The 17,766-nt window shown below is 46.7% G+C and overlaps 1 protein-coding gene across 1 annotated transcript in view; it reads left to right on the top strand.

Annotated features, from left to right (window-relative positions):
- Nucleotides 1–17,766, top strand: part of RGS6 (regulator of G protein signaling 6) — a 541,337-nt gene that overhangs the window by 486,690 nt on the left and 36,881 nt on the right. Inside the window, exons 14-15 of the mRNA XM_034992635.1 lie at nucleotides 1,276–1,386; nucleotides 12,402–12,527. Of these exons, the coding sequence (XP_034848526.1) occupies nucleotides 1,276–1,386; nucleotides 12,402–12,527 (237 nt within the window). The remainder of the gene's footprint in view (nucleotides 1–1,275; nucleotides 1,387–12,401; nucleotides 12,528–17,766) is intronic.

Raw genomic sequence — 17,766 nt, 5'->3', positions numbered from 1 at the left:
TGGGGTTCTGTGTCCAGCACTGTCAGCCAAGTATAAAGATAAAATAAAAATATGTTTAGCCCTGCAAGGACTTGAAATAGTTAGCCTTTATGCATCCTTTCTTAGGAAACGACTCAAGGAGTATTTCAACACAATCAGGGAGTAAAACCAGTAAACGGAGTGAAGTCCAGAAAAGCAAGGTCTCCACACAGAAGTGAAGGACGTCCCAAGAGGGTGATTTTACATCAGGCGTGTAGGGCCAACCATCCAGACTGGAGCGAGAGGACTCAAGACTTTGAAGAGAGGACCTCTGGGAGACGGGGAGACAGAACTGAACAACGATTATGTAATGTGTTTAAGATGTGGAAAAATTATTGCTAGGCATTTTACAGATTTGTTAGAACGTTTGAAGAGGGTAATATGCTACTTAGTGCAGCAGAAGACAATTTGTATCTAGTTTAATAATGTGGACAATAATAAATACTGATTTAACAAAAATTATTACATGTCTCTTAGGAGGATCATGGGAGGAGGTGAGGGGTGGGAAATTTGGGGACCGGTGAAGGGAAAGTTAAATTCTCATCTAAAATTGATAATCAAGAACAACTATAAAAACCAAATTTAGAAATATACAGGTAAGTGCTAAAGGAAACAGAAGAGTAGAAAGTATAAGTCTCTGTGAGAAGGGATAGGAGAAAAAAAAAATCTCTATTTTTTTTTTTTGCTAAAATTGCTGTTTCTGTGTGTGTGAAATCATTTAGTACTATTTTATTGTTTTCAAAAGATTATGTGGCCATTTAAATTATAACTGAAAAAAACTAAGTCGCCCTATGGAATAATGCTTATAATGCATTACCTCCTTTTGGTCTATCAGGATTTTAGTCTTTGTAATAAGGAAGTCTCCCAGGTAGGAACACTTGGCTGGCAGCCTGGAGGGCTTCTAGTGTCCTTGGTGTGACCCGGATGCCCTGAGATCCGTAGTCTCTGTGAGAGGGTGATACACAAGCAGGTTTGGACCTGTGTATCCGTCAGGCCTGCGCAGCCAGGAAGGGACGCACCAGGGTTCAGGTAAAGAGTAAAGTGGGGAGAAGATATAAAATGCCTACATAACTATGACTGCATAATGCAAAAATGATACATTCGTCATGAGAAGGAAACAGTTGGATTTGTCCCAGAATTGGGAGTAAAGGTGTTTTTTCTCTTTAACTTAGAATTATATAAAGACAGAATGTTTGTGTAAAAGAGAATACAAGTTTTTACAGGAAATCAGTGGCGTTCTTTGCTTCCCTCCCGCAGCTTAATTGCTTACACGGAACAGTATGTGGAATATGATCCTTTGGTCACGCCGGCTGAGCCCTCCAATCCCTGGATCAGCGACGATATCACTTTATGGGACATAGAGATGAGGTAAAAACAACAACAACAAAAAAGTTTTAATGTTTGAGAAGGAAAGAAATGTGAGGAAGAAAATCATGAGCTAGTGAGATTACATTATTTCCTGTTTTAATTTGACTATTTTTATCACTAGAACAGAAACCCCTCAAATTACCTCCTAAGTCCTGCCCACACATGGTTCTACCTCCCTATAGCTTCGCTTTGTACATGGATCCTCAGTGGCTTCCTCTGACCTCTCTGTGACCCTTGGATATCATGATAATGGGGACAGTCCTTCACATTTCCTAGTTCTTTTTTTTTAAGATTTTATTCATTTATTTTGAGAGAGAAGAGTGAGGGGGGTACAGAGGCAGAGGGAGAGAATCAGACTTCCTGCTGAGCGCAGAGCCTAACAGATGCGGGTCTCGATCCCACGACCCTGAGGACCCCAGCCTCAACCAAGAGTTGAGCGCTCAATCGACAGCCACCCAGGTGCCCCCCAATTTCCTAGTTCTGATTACTGGAGGGAAAAAAATCTGTCAGCCAATTTGTTTGTATATAACAGCAGCAGGAAGAATAGTAAGAGCGAGCACGGACTCAGCACCCGCCACATGGGGTCTTGCCTGGAGTCCCCACAACAGGTAAACAGTAGTGTCATCATTGAACAGATGAGGAAACTGAGGCACAGAGGAGTTAATGAACTTGCTCAAGGTCACACAGCAAGTGGGTAGCAGAATTAGGGTCAGAACCCAGACAGCAGGCTCCAGAGCTGTGGTTTTCATCACTCTGCTCTTGGGGAGTGACTGCAAGTAACTCTTTGCCTGTGAGGGAAGGTAGTGCGTTCATTGACTAGCCCAGGAGCCAAAGCCCAGAGAGCCTTGGACCAGAGTCACAGTCACCGAGGGAAGCGCACAGACACATCTGGTGTGGTGTGCCTTTGCACCCTCTGCCCCTCGGCTAGAAGACTTTTTATTTCATTTTTCATTTCTTTCTCTCTCCCTCATTCGCTTTCACTCTTGCTCTTTTTCTGGTTTCTTATCCGGAAATGAAAAAAACCTTATAAAAAGTAATAAAAGTCTGGGGCGCCTGGGTGGTTCAGTCAGTTAAGCGTCTGCCTTCGGCTCAGGTCCTGATCCCAGGGTCCTGGGATCGAGCCCCGCATCGGGCTCCCTGCTCTGCGGGGATCCTGATTCTCCCTCTCCCCTCTCCCCCACCTGTTCTCCTGCATGCTCTCTCTCTCAAATAAATAAATTGAATCTTAAAAAAATAAAATTAAATGGGCGCCTGGGTGGCTCAGTTGGTTAAGCGACTGCCGGCTCAGGTCATGATCCTGGAGTCCCGGGATCGAGTCCCGCATCGGGCTCCCTGCTCGGCAGGGAGTCTGCTTCGTCCTCTGACCCTATCCCCTCTCATGTGTTCTCTCTCTCTCAAATAAATAAATAAAATCTTAAAAAAAAAAAAGATTAAAAAAAATTAAATTAAAAATCTTTTTAAAAAGTAATGAAAGTCTTTTGTGACTTTTATATTTTGCTTATTATAAAAAGTTCAAACTAGTCAGATGTACATAACAAAGAAAAGTCTCTCTCCCCACCATCCAATCTCACTTTCCAGAAAGAATCTTTGTTTATAGTCTAATGCCGTGGTTCCCAAACTGAGCCAGGGCACCCTGGACCACTGCAGGGAATTCACAGGGTCACCCTATCCTTGAGGGAAACACCGTGACGTCTGACATGTGTCCGATACTGCATAAAGTACTAGCTTAACATACTTCACCGTTTTCAGCATTTCATATGACATTCTTTTCTTTGCAAATCTGGGTTTTCAGGGCAGTTGCTATGATAAAAGGCAAGTACTGTGCAAAAATCAAAATGGAACAGAAAATGAGCGTGTTGGGGTCCAGTTTGATTCCAAAGTTTGAGAAGATGTACAGCGCTCAACAGGCCCACATTGTAGTTATTTAAGAATGAAGTAAACAGGGCACCTGGGTGGCTCAGATGGTTGAGCGTCTGCCTTCGGCTCAGGTCATGATCCCAGGGTCCTGGGATCGAGTCCCACATCGGGCTCCCTGCTAGGCGGGGAGCCTGCTTCTCCCTCTGCCTCTGCGTCTCTCTCTCTCTCTGACTCTCATGAATAAATAAATAAAATATTAAAAAAAAAAAAAAGAATGAAGTAAACATTGTTTTTTCTTTCAATTTATAGGTACTTTGTAGCTAGTAAGTTTTTAGGACATAGATATTTATTAAGTCCTTTGGACTTGACTATTTAAAAAACAAAGCCGTTACGTGGTTTTTTTGGTCCAGGCCACCATGAAAAAGTTGCTAACACACTAAGGGTGCCATGAACTCAAGGAGTTTAGATTCTTATGGGTATACAGTATCATATTCTTCTGCATAAATGGATTCATTATCTATACATTGTCCCATAATTTTTTAATTATCATGGGAACACATATAAATCCCCCTTATCTTTTTCAGTAACTACACAGTGTCCCCTTGCATGAGTGTAGTATAATGTATTTAACCAGTCCCCAGGTCATAAACATTAAGGTTATATCCTTTTTTTTTTTTTTTTGCTAGTATAAACAATGATGCAAAGAACATCCTTATACACAAGTCCAATTATTATTTTAGGATAAACTTCCAGGAGTGGAATTGCTAGGACTGGCATGTTTATTTTGATTTTAGTTCATATGGCCAGATTCCTCTTAAGCAAAATAATATCATTTTTTTCATGCCCACAGCTTAAAAGTGTACATTTCCCCACATTCCTCACCAACTCAAGCATTATCCTTAGCCATTGTCAATCTTTGTCATCTTTGCATGTGTGATAAGTTAAAGTAAAAATCTCATTTTTTTTCCACTTCTTTGTTGAAAGACTTGAGAATCTTTTCTCATGGTTGACATTCATTTTTCTCTTGTGACTTGACTGTTTTGTGTTCTTCACCCACTTTTCTAGTGGTGTATTTTGCTTTGGACATTGGGATAGAAAACAGTTACATTTACTTGGATTATAGATTTTATCTTTTCCTGATATTTCATGTTTTCCCGATCTCGTTCTTCTTGTTTCTTTTCCTCTTCCCTGATTTTTGCTTTATTAATCAAGTTTTGTATTAGCTTTCCTTACTCTAGTTTCTATGCTAATCATATTTACTATTGTTTTAATTATTAATCAATGGCATCAATTCATGCAAATAATAATAAATTATGTAAAATAAAAAATAGAAATTTCCCTTTGCCTCCTCCAAATCCCATTCTTCTTGATAGGTATATTAACCTGATATATTTTAAACCAACATTTTGAGACTTAATATTTCTCCTTCAACATTAAAAGAAAAATAGTTTGTAGATGAGTATCTTCTTTCTAATAGTTCTAACGTGCCCTACATCATCCCTTCTAATCTGACCCAAGAATTTAAATCTTTCCGGGCGCCTGGGTGGCTCAGTTGGTTAAGCAACTGCCTTCGGCTCAGGTTATGATTCTGGAGTCCCGGGATCGAGTCCCACATCGGGCTCCCTGCTCAGCAGGGAATCTGCTTCTCCCTCTGACCCTCCCCCTCTCATGCTCTCTGTCTCCCATTCTCTCTCTCAGATAAATAAATAAAATCTTAAAAAAAAAAAAAGAATTTAAATCTTTCCTTAACTCAAGGGATTTCTCTCTCTCTCTCTTTCTCTCTTTTTAATCATAATACTCTTTTTTCTGTTTTATCCTCTCTTCTCAGGAAATCCTCTCGTAGAAACTCTGAGCCTCTGGGATGGAGCAGCCGTATCTCTTTATCTTTTTCTCTTTTATAATTCCCATCTCTTAGTCTTTTTATGTTATATTCAAGGATAGAATTCCTTGAATTACTCTTCAGAGCTCCCGGCTTGGTGTTCAGTAATGTCTATTCTGTGATTTTATACTTCATGAGTTTTTCTTTTCCTACTGAGTTTTGAGAGGGCCTGTTGACAATCGTGCTTTTCATTTCCAAGAATTCTTACTATTTCTTGGACTCCTTTTTCTTAGTAGCCTCCTCTGTCTTTTTGATATTTAGACTCTTAAATCTCCCTGATGGTATGATACAGGTTTGGTTTGGTTTTGTTTTCATACTTCCCCTCTATTTCTGACATAGTCTGTTTCATTGGGGGTCATTTATCACAGAATCAATCACTGTGACTAATCACCGTTTAGAGCAGATCAGTCCGTCTTTTCATATACCCAGCAATTTGAGGGACTGTTGGTTTCCATAAGTGAAGCTCTTGGCTGTCAACTCCGGCCATACATTAGAACCACCTGGAGAGTTTATTAAAAAACAAACAACAACAAAAACAATGCCCAGTCCCCTCCCTAGGACAATTAAATCAGAATTTTTGGCAGTGGGGCATTGGTTTGTCTGTTTGTCTGTTTGTTTGTTTTTCATCTGTCCAAGTGATTCTAAAGGGCAGCCCTGATCCAGACGGACTGGATTGTAGCTGATGAGGATTCCCTCAGTAACTAGTCGGCGGGGGGGGAGGGGACGGCGGGCAGGGTGGGGTCCGTGGTTTTCAAAACACAGGGTACATCAGAATTACCTGGGTTGCTCATTAAGAAAACAGATGCCTCAGGGTGGTTCTGGGTGTCTGTATTTCTGGCAAGTGTTCTAGGTGGTTCTGCGGCACAGCAGTTTGAGAAGTCCTTGTGTGGTTCACAGAGTCCCCACCGTCCACCCCAATGCAGGCTCTCCTCTGAGCCGTCCACATGGCTGTAGGGTTTCACCTGAGAATGTTTTGGGGGGCCATAGGTCAGTCAGCAGGGTCCCTCTGGGTCCTGGCCATGTGAGTCAAGAGCAGACTGAAAGACTGGGTCCCCTCTCAGAGCAGGACAGGTGGTAGAGCTCTACAGTCCCTTAAGCCGGGTGCTCTGCTCTGTCTCAGATCCTGACAGGGTTTCTGAAGTTCTTCAGTTTCCTCTCCACGGTGCTCCCAATAAGTCCACTCTTCTCCCTTCTGCTGAGGGGCCTTAGGGAGCCTGATTAGACTGCAGAAACCAATGAAAAGTAGGGAAAAGGCCAGAATGTCTTTAGAAGTTTCTCTGCTTTGCTGAGATGCTTTTCCCCTCTCTATTGGCTGTTCACCCCGAGATTACAGAAGCACTACTCCCTGGTTTTATTACCCATATTAGCAGCTGGCCAGAAAACACCCCCCATTTGCTCAGAAGACCCTCTCTGCCATAGGGAACCTCTGGTCCATATTTGTTTGTTTTTTTAATCTGGTACATATTTCTGAGTTTCTTCCATATGTCCCCGTCCAATGCCCACCAACTGCCTCTACTTCCGGTCCTGCTGCTCAGAGCTTGGGGTTTTCCCAGGCCTCTGTTGGGGACCCAGCTAATTTCTTTTCAGATGGCCCCAGAGACATAGGTGGTTCTCAATCAGTTGATACCAGTTCAGTCCATCTGCTTTATACGTTCCCCAGATTCCTCAAAGTTTATCATCTGCTGATAACAAATTTCTTTGCCTCTACATACTACCTATTTGTTTGTTTTCTTTGTAACTTTATTTTACTGAACTCCAGACTCTTGCGTGTTGCCTCTTCCTGGCCTGCTTCCTCAGAACCTCTCCTGGCTGGTTTCCCTTCTCCTTCAAGTCTCACTCAGCATTGGTGACCCTTCCTCAGAAAGGTCTGCTTGATCACTCACTCTCTAGTGGTCACCCCATCCATCCAGCTATTCTTTATCACATCCTCCCCCTGGTTCTCTTTCTAGTTAGGACTTAAAATAGGACTTAAACAGGACTATGCCTGACACATAGTAGGCATTCAAAAAGTATAGATTGGATGGAGGCTAGATGAAGGAGTGACTATTTCAAATATGTATTGAGAACTTACTATGTGCTGCATTCCAAACAAAAAAAGGTCTCTCAAGATGCAAATGTAGCAAGGTGTATAAAACATGCTATCCTATCTCCCAGCCCCGGGATTCCTTCTCATTTGGCAAAGGACATGGATAAGTCACTTAGGCACAAAAATCAGTCTCAGAGGGCAGGGGTGCTGGCAGAGACTCAAACAAGGGGAAGGACTTGTGACATAAGAAGATGAGAAGAACGTACTTTTTGTTTCCGAGAGGTGAGACCTAAGCGCAGTGAGAGGCAAGGGAGAGCAGAGTGACAGGAGAGACCAGGAAGAGCCCTAGTACTGCAGCCCAAAACAAATATGGAAGAGCCCTAGCCCAAGGACTTTGCAAAAGCAAGAATGTCAAGTATGTGATTTTTTAAATGTTTGCTGCTGGGTGGTGCAATATGTACCCCCTTCTCAAGACCTTTGAATCTCAGTAAAGCCTTCCACCCCTCAAACACCTGATAGGAAGAAGAATTGGGGTGAAGATGGGTGGAGGTTTGTGGGAGGCTTGTGGCAGAGTGGAGGCAGCAGGTAAGAAAGCAGGACTCCCCTCGGGAACTCATGTTAGTCTGAGATGGGCTTTGATTTCTATGGCTCCAGGCAGACTCATGACGATGTCCAGAGCAGGGGCCTCACACACAATGTCTGAATTCTACAGAGTTCATCATACTGTCTCTGCCCTGTGGAGGTTACAGAGGGCCCAGTGGAAGATAGCAGCGGGACTTAACAGGATAACTGGCAAGATGATACGGGATATAGCATAAATAATAGAAAATTGTGTTTTCATCCTTTCTCCTTCTCAGATAAACTGTTAGATCTAGAAATCCAAGGATGAGAAATCATCTGTTCAGAGAGCAATATAAGGCTACCCTTTTAAGGATGGGCAAACTACATCTCAAGTCTATCCGATGAAAATTCTGAGAAATAAAGCTTAAAGAAAAGGGTGATAGCCAGGGCTCACCGTGGAGGAAAAATCAGCCAAAAGTTGCCAGGTTGCAGGTGGAGAGAACTGTGTAGTCTAAACACCACCCTGAGAGTGTCTCAGGGAGGTCTCTGGGAAGTACTCCTGGCCGTGCCATTAACCAGATAGTGGGTCTAACAAAAACGTGGCACTGCCATAATTGTGGTTCATAAATTGCTCCCTCCATAATTTGCTCTGATTCGGGTTTAGCTTTCTTTCTCCGCTGGACATCAGGTGCATGAGCCAAGAGCCGCAAGGAGCCTGGTTTATCCTATTTGGCCGTAGGTATCCACAACCAGCCACCCTGACCTGCTGAGAGGCAGCAACTGTCCCCAGACTGCCTATGCCCAGCAAGTCTGATAGAACTATTAGTCCAGCATATTAGTCAAGCTCCTTCCCTGTGGTGGTCAGTCTCCAAATATGGCCCCATCTGTGCCTTCCCTCTTTGTTCACATGGGCTACTTCTTACATCAGGAGGGGACACCTCCCTACTTTTTCACCTGGGCTGGCTGTGGTACCTAATTTGACCAATAGAGTGTGGCAGAACTAACATTCTGAGAACAGGTCATAAAGCAGCTCTATGTCTTCTACCTCAGTCATTTAAAAACATTTGCTCCTAAAATATTCCATCTTGGAACCCACTGACCATGCTTTGAGAATCCCAGGCCATTGATGAGGCCATGTCATCAACAGTCCCAGCTGAGCTCCTGGCAAACAACCAGGATCAGTTGCCATGTGAGGAGTCATCTTGGGTGTGCAGCCCAGTTGAGCTGTCCGATGATCCCACCCCCAGCTTCTGGCTACAACTACTTGAGACCCCACATGAGAACCACCCAGCTGAGTCCAGTCAACCCAGGGGACAGTGACAAAGAATAATAAATCACCATTTTAAGCCAAAGTTTGGGGATGATTTGCTACACAGCAATACATACCCGGACCACTCCCCATCAGAGTAGGCAGGACCCTCAGGCTGTTCTTGGGGCATCAAATAAAATTGCCATTGTTCCTTTAATAGCCTTGACCCTAAAATGGCATATTTGGATATTTCCTGTTTAAGGAATTGTCCCTTGTTTCATAATTTTTCTCACGACTCAAAAGTCTTTTCTTTTCTTTTTTTTTTTTTTAGATTTTATTTATTTCTTTGACAGAGAGATAGGGAGAACACACAGTGGGCAGAGTGGCAGGTGGGGGGGGGGCGGGGAGAAGCAGGCTCTCTGCTGAGGAGGGAGCCCGATGCGGGGCTCGATCCCAGCACCCCGGGATCATGACCTGAGCTGAAGGCAGCCACTTAACTGACTGAGCCACCCAGGCACCCCTCAAAAGTCTTTTCAAGATGAATTATGTCTTTCTCCAAATCTTAGTTTGGGCATCAAATGTGGGAAATGTAGTGGAAGACAAGGTCATGGGAAAAAAAGAAAAGGCTTTAGAGACAGACACACCCAGGTACCAATTCCAGACTGGCTTTTACCAACTGTGTGGCTTTGGGCAATCTGACCTGTCTTGAGCTCTGGACATCTGAATACAAATCTCCACCTTGCTGGCTTATATTGAGATTCAAAGGGACCACTGTAAGGAAAGCCCCTGGCACCATGCCTACCACTATAATGGCCCTGCAGAAATGAATGTTTTATAGATGGTTGCTTCCTCTGAATCTCTCTTTCTTATTCTCAATGAATGAGATTTCTACCATGCTCTCAGGTTGGGAGATCAGCTGGAATGAAAGATGGATTCCCTTGGAGAGCCACCTGTCTATGCTCTTGTTGGTTTGGGCTGCCCAGTGGGGTATAGGAATTTGGTAAGAATCAGTGGACACAGAAGACAAATTAGAGTAGAGAAAAGGCATCCAGCTAGCAATTAGAAAGTCCTGTCAGGATAAGGACATATCACCCCATCACTATACACATTTTCTTATTGATTTCCTCTTAGTGTTGAACACTTGCTGTGTGAAAACGCTAAGGTGAATACAAAGATGCATGAGACATGGTCTCTGCCCTCAAAGAGCTGACAAGATAGCTGGAGAGACAGTGACATACCCTTGGAAGGCTAAACGATGGTGCAAATTGTAAGCAAACATAGTCATATGGAAGCATTTCTATGCAGTGGTTGAAAACAAAGGGGCTACGAGTTCCATGAGTTGTTTGTTTCAGTTAGGCCACGGTGAAGTTATTGTACCAGTCACCTGGTGATGGTGCAGGTCCAGGCCACAGCATGACCCTGGCAGAAAGATCCTGCCATTCTCTGGGACTTACATTTGCTGCTATCCTCAACCCCAGGAAGACTTCTCCATACACAACACTTTCCGTCCCCTGGAAAGCTATCAAGTGTGATGGGTGCTGTGGCTTGCATTTGAGAGAATCCAGGATCTGTCCTTCTGTCTTGTTGTAAAAGGCCCAGTCTGGAACTTTGGGAGAGATCTTTCACAGAAGTCCCCAGGTTTGACCTGATGGACTTGGTCTTCCACGGTGACCCTGCTGGGCTAAGAGGTGCCGAGTTGTGCACAAGATTCTCCCAAGCCCCAAGCACACAATCTCAGAATTAGAAGATCCTGCTGCTGCTGGTTATGCCTTGCAGTGCAAAAATAGAAGGGTTGGGTTTGAATCACTTAAATCCAGAGCTGTGCCTTCCAGTACAGTAGCCAGAGCTACATGGGGCCACCTCAGCATCAACTTTCATTTTTATTTTTATTTTTTTTTAAAGATTTTTTGTTTTTTGACAGAGAGAGACACAGCGAGAGAGGGAACACAAGCAGGGGGAGTGGGAGAGGGAGAAGCAGGCTCCCCGCTGAGCAGGGATCCCCATGCGGAGCTCGATCCCAGGACCCTGGAATCATGACCGGAGCTGAAGGCAGAAACTTTACGACTGAGCCACCCAGGCGCCCCAACTTTCATGATTTAAAATGAAATAAAATTTAAAAATCAGTTCGTCAGTCACACTAGCCATATTTCAAGTGGTCAAGAGCTACACGGGTCTAGAGGCTTCCATATAGAGGGAACAGATACAGAATACTCATATCATAGCAGAAAGTTCTATTGGGCAACACTCAGCTGGAGCTCTTTGTTTTTCCAAACCTTTGAACACATACACCCTCTTCTCCCTTCTCACTGAGTGTAATTTTCTAAGATAACTATTGAGAATATATCAACTCCATGATTTTATTCACTTAATGCCTATTAGAGATAAGAAATATGTGTCAGTTTCTTAAAAAGAGGGAAAGTAAGATCGCCAGACCCATGCTCCTCAAAGTTTAAGGAGCACTTAACTCACCCAGGGATCTCATTGTGCTGTGGATTCTGATTCCCCATGTCTGACATGGAGCCTAAGAGTCCACCGCTGGTCCCCAGACCACTCCTTGCATATGACGGTTATGGCGTGTGGCTTGTGACCTAGGACCCTGTTGCTACTTAAAGGGTCAGGCGAATAAATACACAAGTGAACTGCAAATGGAAAGACAGAGCTGAAGGAACTAGTCTCATCTTCCCACAGCGGAAGAATAAGACCAACCCTGCTTTGGTCTGAGGAGGGTCACATGGGTGTGGGACAGCACAGCCTGGCCAAGGGCTGCACTCTGGAGCCACATTTGTCTGGACTCGTCTTGACTCCATCACTTCCTAGTGTGTCTCTGGGCAAATGATCACTAGGCCTCAGTTTCCCTATGTGTAAAATGGGGCCAATACTAGTACATTTTTTTTACAGAACAGTTGTGAAGACCCAGTGAGTCAGCAGAGTTAAGATGCTCGGAACAATGGCCAGAGCATCGGATACGCTGACTAGGTGGTTGTTCAGTGGACACAACATTCTGCCTCTAAGCAAGTGTTAGGGTTCATCCTGGATGAGCTGATGCATTTCTGACCACTCGTATGTCACTTGGATCTAAATAAGACGAGAAGTGGTAGAGTTGAGGGTTGGGCTATTAACGGACAGGCAGGGTCCAGGGAAGCCAAATAAATAGGGTCGTTGCATTTCCTGTAGACGGCAGCCATTTGGCAGGTCTCCTGGTGACCTTCACCTAAACGTGGCCCCTTTGAAATGCCTTCTCTAAAGAGACGTTTTACTGTTGGCTGAGGTTGTGCCGAGTCTGCATGTGGAGTTTGTGCAGGTTTTACCAAATCCATCACTTAAATTTGAGACATTGCCCTTTGGCGTGGGGCAGCAAAATAGATTTGAGTTGTTGGAGGGAATAGGACACCGGTTTTTGCCTAGCATTGATCATTTTCTTAAACCTTTTTCTCCCCCAAAAGCAAAGAACCCAGCCAGCAGCGAGTCAAGAGATGGGGCTTCTCTTTCGACGAGGTATTGAAGGACCAGGTGGGGCGGGACCAGTTCCGGAGATTCCTGGAGTCCGAGTTCAGCTCAGAAAACCTCAGGTAACTCTCTCAAAGGTTGCAGCCATGTGCAGAGGGTGTATGAGGAGATGTGCATATTCAACCTCCCATTCCACCCTCCCCCCCTTTCTCAATAAAAACGTGATGGTGCAGATTCATATCCCCACTAATCTGGCTAAGGCAGAAGTGGAGAAGGACAAACTTGATGTGCAGCTCAGGCATCCCCATGTGGGCACTTCCCCAGATCAGCATTTTCTGTTCTGTAGGTCCAGATGACATTTGTTCAAGTTGTTGGAAACACGTCTCCCATGATAAGTAAATGATCAAATGGGTCTGATGACACCTTGCATTAACTGAAACCAGGAACCATGGAGCTGCAGAGTGGAAAGGCAGCTCAGAGACTGTCTCCTTCAAAACTTCTCAGTCGGGGGTCCCAAATACTTGACAAGCTAACCAGAGAAAAAGAGGGATCCCTGAGCTCATTTTAGAATTTCAAAAAGCCAAAGGATATACATTTCAATACCTGGAGACATATCTGTAAAAACTAATTAAAACATGCTTTTCCTTTTGGGGGGATTCTATCAACCCTGTGTTGCTGTGGTCACCTGCTGCCAATGAGAACACATGGCTGTCGCTGTTGGTCTCCAGCTAATCAAGATGAGGGGAGATGTAGTGATGTATTAATAATTACTGTTCAATAGGAGGAAAAAGCAAAACTTTCAAAACATGAGGTCCATTGAGAGAGGGGGGAAAGGGAGAGCATTCAGTGGGAGAGGGTCCATTGTCATGAAAAGTTGGGAAACTTGTGGTTTATTCAGGGTTCCGTTGTATTAGAATGGACACAGAGACCTAATGGGTCTGAGCCCCCTGAATGATCTGAGCAAACCAGTGACTTCTCAGATGTAAAGCTCAGGATTTTTTCTTGGCACCAGGTTCTTTTTTTGCGTGCTGGGTTAATTCCCATCTTCCAGTGGTATTTTTTTCAGAAAGGGTGGTTTTATTCATTTTCTAAATGTTTTTTAACTTTAAAAAGTCAGGGCATAGACTGTGGGCAAAGGACTGTCCACTCCGGTGTTAATGTGCAAAGACCATGTAATTTATTTGACAGTAGAGACCATATCAGTCCCATACATCAATCAAGCACTAGTTATCACACACCTAGGCTGCATCAAGCCCTGCAAGAGTCTGCTGAGGGAGGCAAACAAGTCAAGATGCATGATCTTTGCCTACCATGATCTTGTAGGTCCTTGAGGAAAAAAACACAAGAAACTATTAAATCGTTACATGAATATAAATGAGTATAAACTCTAAGAACTGTTTTGGAAATGTTTTTTTTTTTTTCTCTTCTTTTTTTTTTTAAGATTTTATTTATTTTTTTGACAGAGAGAGACACAGCGAGAGAGGGAACACAAGCAGGGGGAGTGGGAGAGAGAGAAGCAGGCTTCCCACCGAGCAGGGAGCTGGGAAGGGACCCTGGGATCATGACCTGAGCCGAAGGCAGATGCTTAACCGACTGAGCCACCCAGGCGCCCCTGGAAATGTTTTTAAAAGGGAGGGTTGAATGTAAGCCAGAGCAGGCAAATCATAAGCTGGTCTTTGAAGAATACACAGGATACAGATAGACAAACGAGAAGGAGGGAGAGTATTCTAAGCGAGAAGACCCTATGAGCGACGGTGTGGCAGTGGGGCTCTCCCACATCACACAGCCTCCGGGGGACGTGTAGATGCCAGTTAACGATATGTGTCGATGCCTTTCCAGGCAACCAGGACCTTACTGTACAACAGATAAGGCTGCATATCTGATGCCAGGTCAGGACACAAGAGTTCTTTCCTGAGGCGGAGCCATTGTTCTGAACACACCTCCCAGCTTTGCTTTGATTCCGAGTCAAGCATCTGTAACAGAAGGCTTGCGGTTCAGACCAGCCTCCGGGGCTGTGCGTGGACGAGGCGGGTCCTGACCAGGAAGCCACGCCCTCTGTGAGCCACGCCCTCTGTGGCCGGCAGGATGCTCTCAGGCTCACCCCAGGACCCACATGGAGCTCGGTCCCCGTGAGCCGCCCGTGGGAGTCTTTCCCATTTCTCCTTCTCATTCTGTCCCCTGCGGGCCCCCCCAAAATAAAGTGACATAGAGGCCTCCTTTACCTGACTGTTTCTCAGCCCATGCGTGGCCTTATGACCCTCTGCCACCTGCACTGTTACAGTGACTTTGAAAAACCACCACGGGGCCCCGGTCATTTTGAGGGTCATTTTGAGCGGGAGCATCGCTGGCTCAGCACCTCCGTGCCCAGTCTGGGCGCAGCCGGAGTCACACATCGGTTCAGACTAGCGTAACGAACACACATTACCCTTAAGGCCAGGGGGGCAGGGAGGAGTACGTCCTTGGCGGGGCTTCAGCACCTCATCCTGCCATTACCTCCTGTGCCTCGGCCAGCTCCTTCATCCTGTGGCGGGGGGCTGCACTTGGGTGAAAGGGTGGGGGAACACCTGTGAGTGGGCCAGTGACTCATCTACACCCCCAGCAGGAATGCATAAATCCACACTTGAAGAGGGACCCCCTCTGATCCATGACAGGAGAGAGGATAAAGAAACTAGAACAGCCGGAGATAAAAAGTACAGCCCAAGAGCTTATAAAATCCTCTCTGGAGGCCCAAGTTCCACTTTTACGATATTCAGCATAATTGGACATGTAGGGGGACATGTTTGGTTTGACATCACACAACTCCTTAGGACTCGTCAGTCGTCCATAACCATGTGGTTCCTCCCCTCCCCTTTGCATTCACTCCTCCAGCCACAGAGAGTGGCTTAGCAGCCCCCATGACCCAGGGCCCAAGGACTCAGCTGAGCAGGGCAGCCGTGGGCGCCCTGCCGATGCGCCTCCACCACGTCCCGTGAATGGCGCCCGCTGGAGCTGTAGAAGCAGCATAACCCAGGGATCCTGCCCGTCTGTTGCCTTGGCCGCGCTAGGGATCATCTCTTCTCCCCAGGACAGACCAACAGCCCCGGCAACTGGCATCAGGGGATGGGAGAAAAAAGAGACCAACCAGAACTCAACTGGATCCACTGCAAAGGGCATCTCCATTTCATCTTCCCATACGCCCTCGCATCTCTCTAGCAAAAGGGGTACTTAGATTGTAACCCTTTAGCACAGCCCAGTTAAGTAGCCAAGTGGTTGAACCTGTACCTAGAGCTTCAGAGAGCAGCACAGAGGAGCCCCCAAGACACACAGAAATCACTCTCACAACAGCAAAGCATCACCCTGGATCCTTTAAGGAAAGACGTCTATGATAATACAATGTAAGTTCAAGTCCCCTTTCATGGGGAGGTCATGGAGGGAGGGGCGTCAGCTTCAGGGCCCGGAGAGGGCATGGCCAGTGCATGTTGCTGCAGCCGGCACAGCATGGGAACCTGCGCTCTCTGTGGCACCCTGAGCTGGGGCACCCCGTTCACACGCACGGGGCCCCTGAGACAGCTGTTTGCTGGGGGCCTGCACAAGGCACGCGGGCTGTCATCCATAAGGGGAGAAGCAGGGGCATCAAGTGCATCATCTGACTTCGTCCTCCCTTCTCTGTGCGTTTTCCCAGAATGGTGACAGGAGTCCCTCGTCCACATTTGCCCCCTCCCCATCGCCCCTATGCCCACCTTGGTCCCTCCCCGCACAATGGTCTCTGCTGCCCGGCAGGGCATGAGTTAAAACTCAAAACCCACAGCAAAGAGCGTTGTCCGTACATTTTTTATGAGCTGTAACGTCTCCTGAGAGAACGTGGTTGTTCTTCTAACCTGCAGATTGATTATCCCAGTTCCACACAGTGTCAGCTGAAGGGAGAAGCAATTAAAGAGCGCACGGGGGAGTTGCCAGGTTTGCCTGGAGAGCTCCCGGCTCCGAGAGTTGCCCCCGGTCCTGGGAGGACCTGGGAAGGTTCACGAGGCCCGGGGGGACTCCCCACTAACCAAACACATGATTAATCGGAACAGAGGTGGCTCGCGCGTCACCGTGACAATCTGTGGCACTTCAGCCACTGCCCCCGGAAGGAGCGTACCTCAGCGGCCGCCGTGGGGCTGGGGCTTGTGGCCGCCGTGGGCCCCGGACGATTTTCACCCCACCAGGGACCCAGTCAAGTTGCCTCTGTCCTTCCTGAGTCTCTGCTGACCAGCAGAGGGCACAGAAAGCCTTCCTTCAGCATCGAGTTTGCTTTTTCTCTGGGAATGAACTAAAAGCTAGATTTTTCTCAGCCATGAAAATCTTAGTTTATGAAAAAAGTAGGGAAACTAAGAACTGCGGGGCTGCCCAGAACCCCTGGCAAGGGGGAGAGGGCCCAGGGCTGCGCAGTGTTCCTGCGTCCAGCCTGCCTCGAGGAGAAAATCCCACTCCTCGTCCGCACCGCAGTCCTGGGGACAAACGAGGCCATCAGGACTACCCCCTCCCCTCCGGGGTCCCCCCAACACGGCTGCTGCTGGGCCCTGGGGCGTCAGAGGCCCCCCCGCCGCTTCCCCGCCCAGGCCAGTGCCGGCCTGCGTTCCTGAGCCATCCCCACGCATCGCATGCTGGCGCACGGGCTGCCTCCCCACGCTCTGAGGACTCCAGCGAAGCAGCACAGATGGTCTCCCTGATACCGGCAAGTCCTTGTGGCCTGCCAGTCACGACAGCCCTTCTGCGGCAAGCCACGGAGGCTTAGTGCAGAATGGGCGTCGTACCTGCAGGGCTTTCCATAAGGCAGAAGCTGCCCCAGCCTCCCTGGGCCAGCACCCGCCCTGGGTGTGTGGCAGGGAGGTGCGCGGGCCCCCAGCGAGGGGAGTGTGACCGGGACACCCGGGCTGGGGGTGGGGGTGGGGGTCGGGGGGGCCTCGGAACTCAGCGCTCCCGCCTCAGGCCTGTGGGCTCACAGATGGCAAACGCGAACCAGAGCCTGTTCTGAATTTCAAATTGACACAAAGGTTCTTCGAAGCCGGTGATAGTAAACACATATGGGATGTCAGGATGCTGTTGTGACAGCATTTTTGCTGTTACCTGAGAAGGATAAGGCAGGTCACCTCCGAGGCAAACAGAAGGCTGAGAGGGTCCCTGCGAGGGCAGGGAGGAAAGACGGCCGCCTAAGGCATGTCATCTCCTCCTCCGCTTCTAACCGGCCTGTGGTTTCTCCTCGTCCTTTTATTTTTCAAAAGTCTTGGTTTGTGGCAAAGGGAGCCTTTTTAATTTTTATGTAAAAGTTTGTTACATTTGATTCTGAAATCTCCCTTTACATCCACTTTAGACCTTCTCTATACCCAGCTGAATGAGGTGCAT

This window comes from Mirounga leonina, unplaced genomic scaffold (genome assembly GCF_011800145.1).
Source record: "Mirounga leonina isolate KUSES-001 unplaced genomic scaffold, KU_Mleo_1.0 Mir_82, whole genome shotgun sequence".
In the NCBI taxonomy this organism is placed as follows: domain Eukaryota; kingdom Metazoa; phylum Chordata; class Mammalia; order Carnivora; family Phocidae; genus Mirounga; species Mirounga leonina.
Note: the sequence above shows the minus strand (reverse complement) of the source record. Positions and strands in the feature narration are given on the sequence as shown.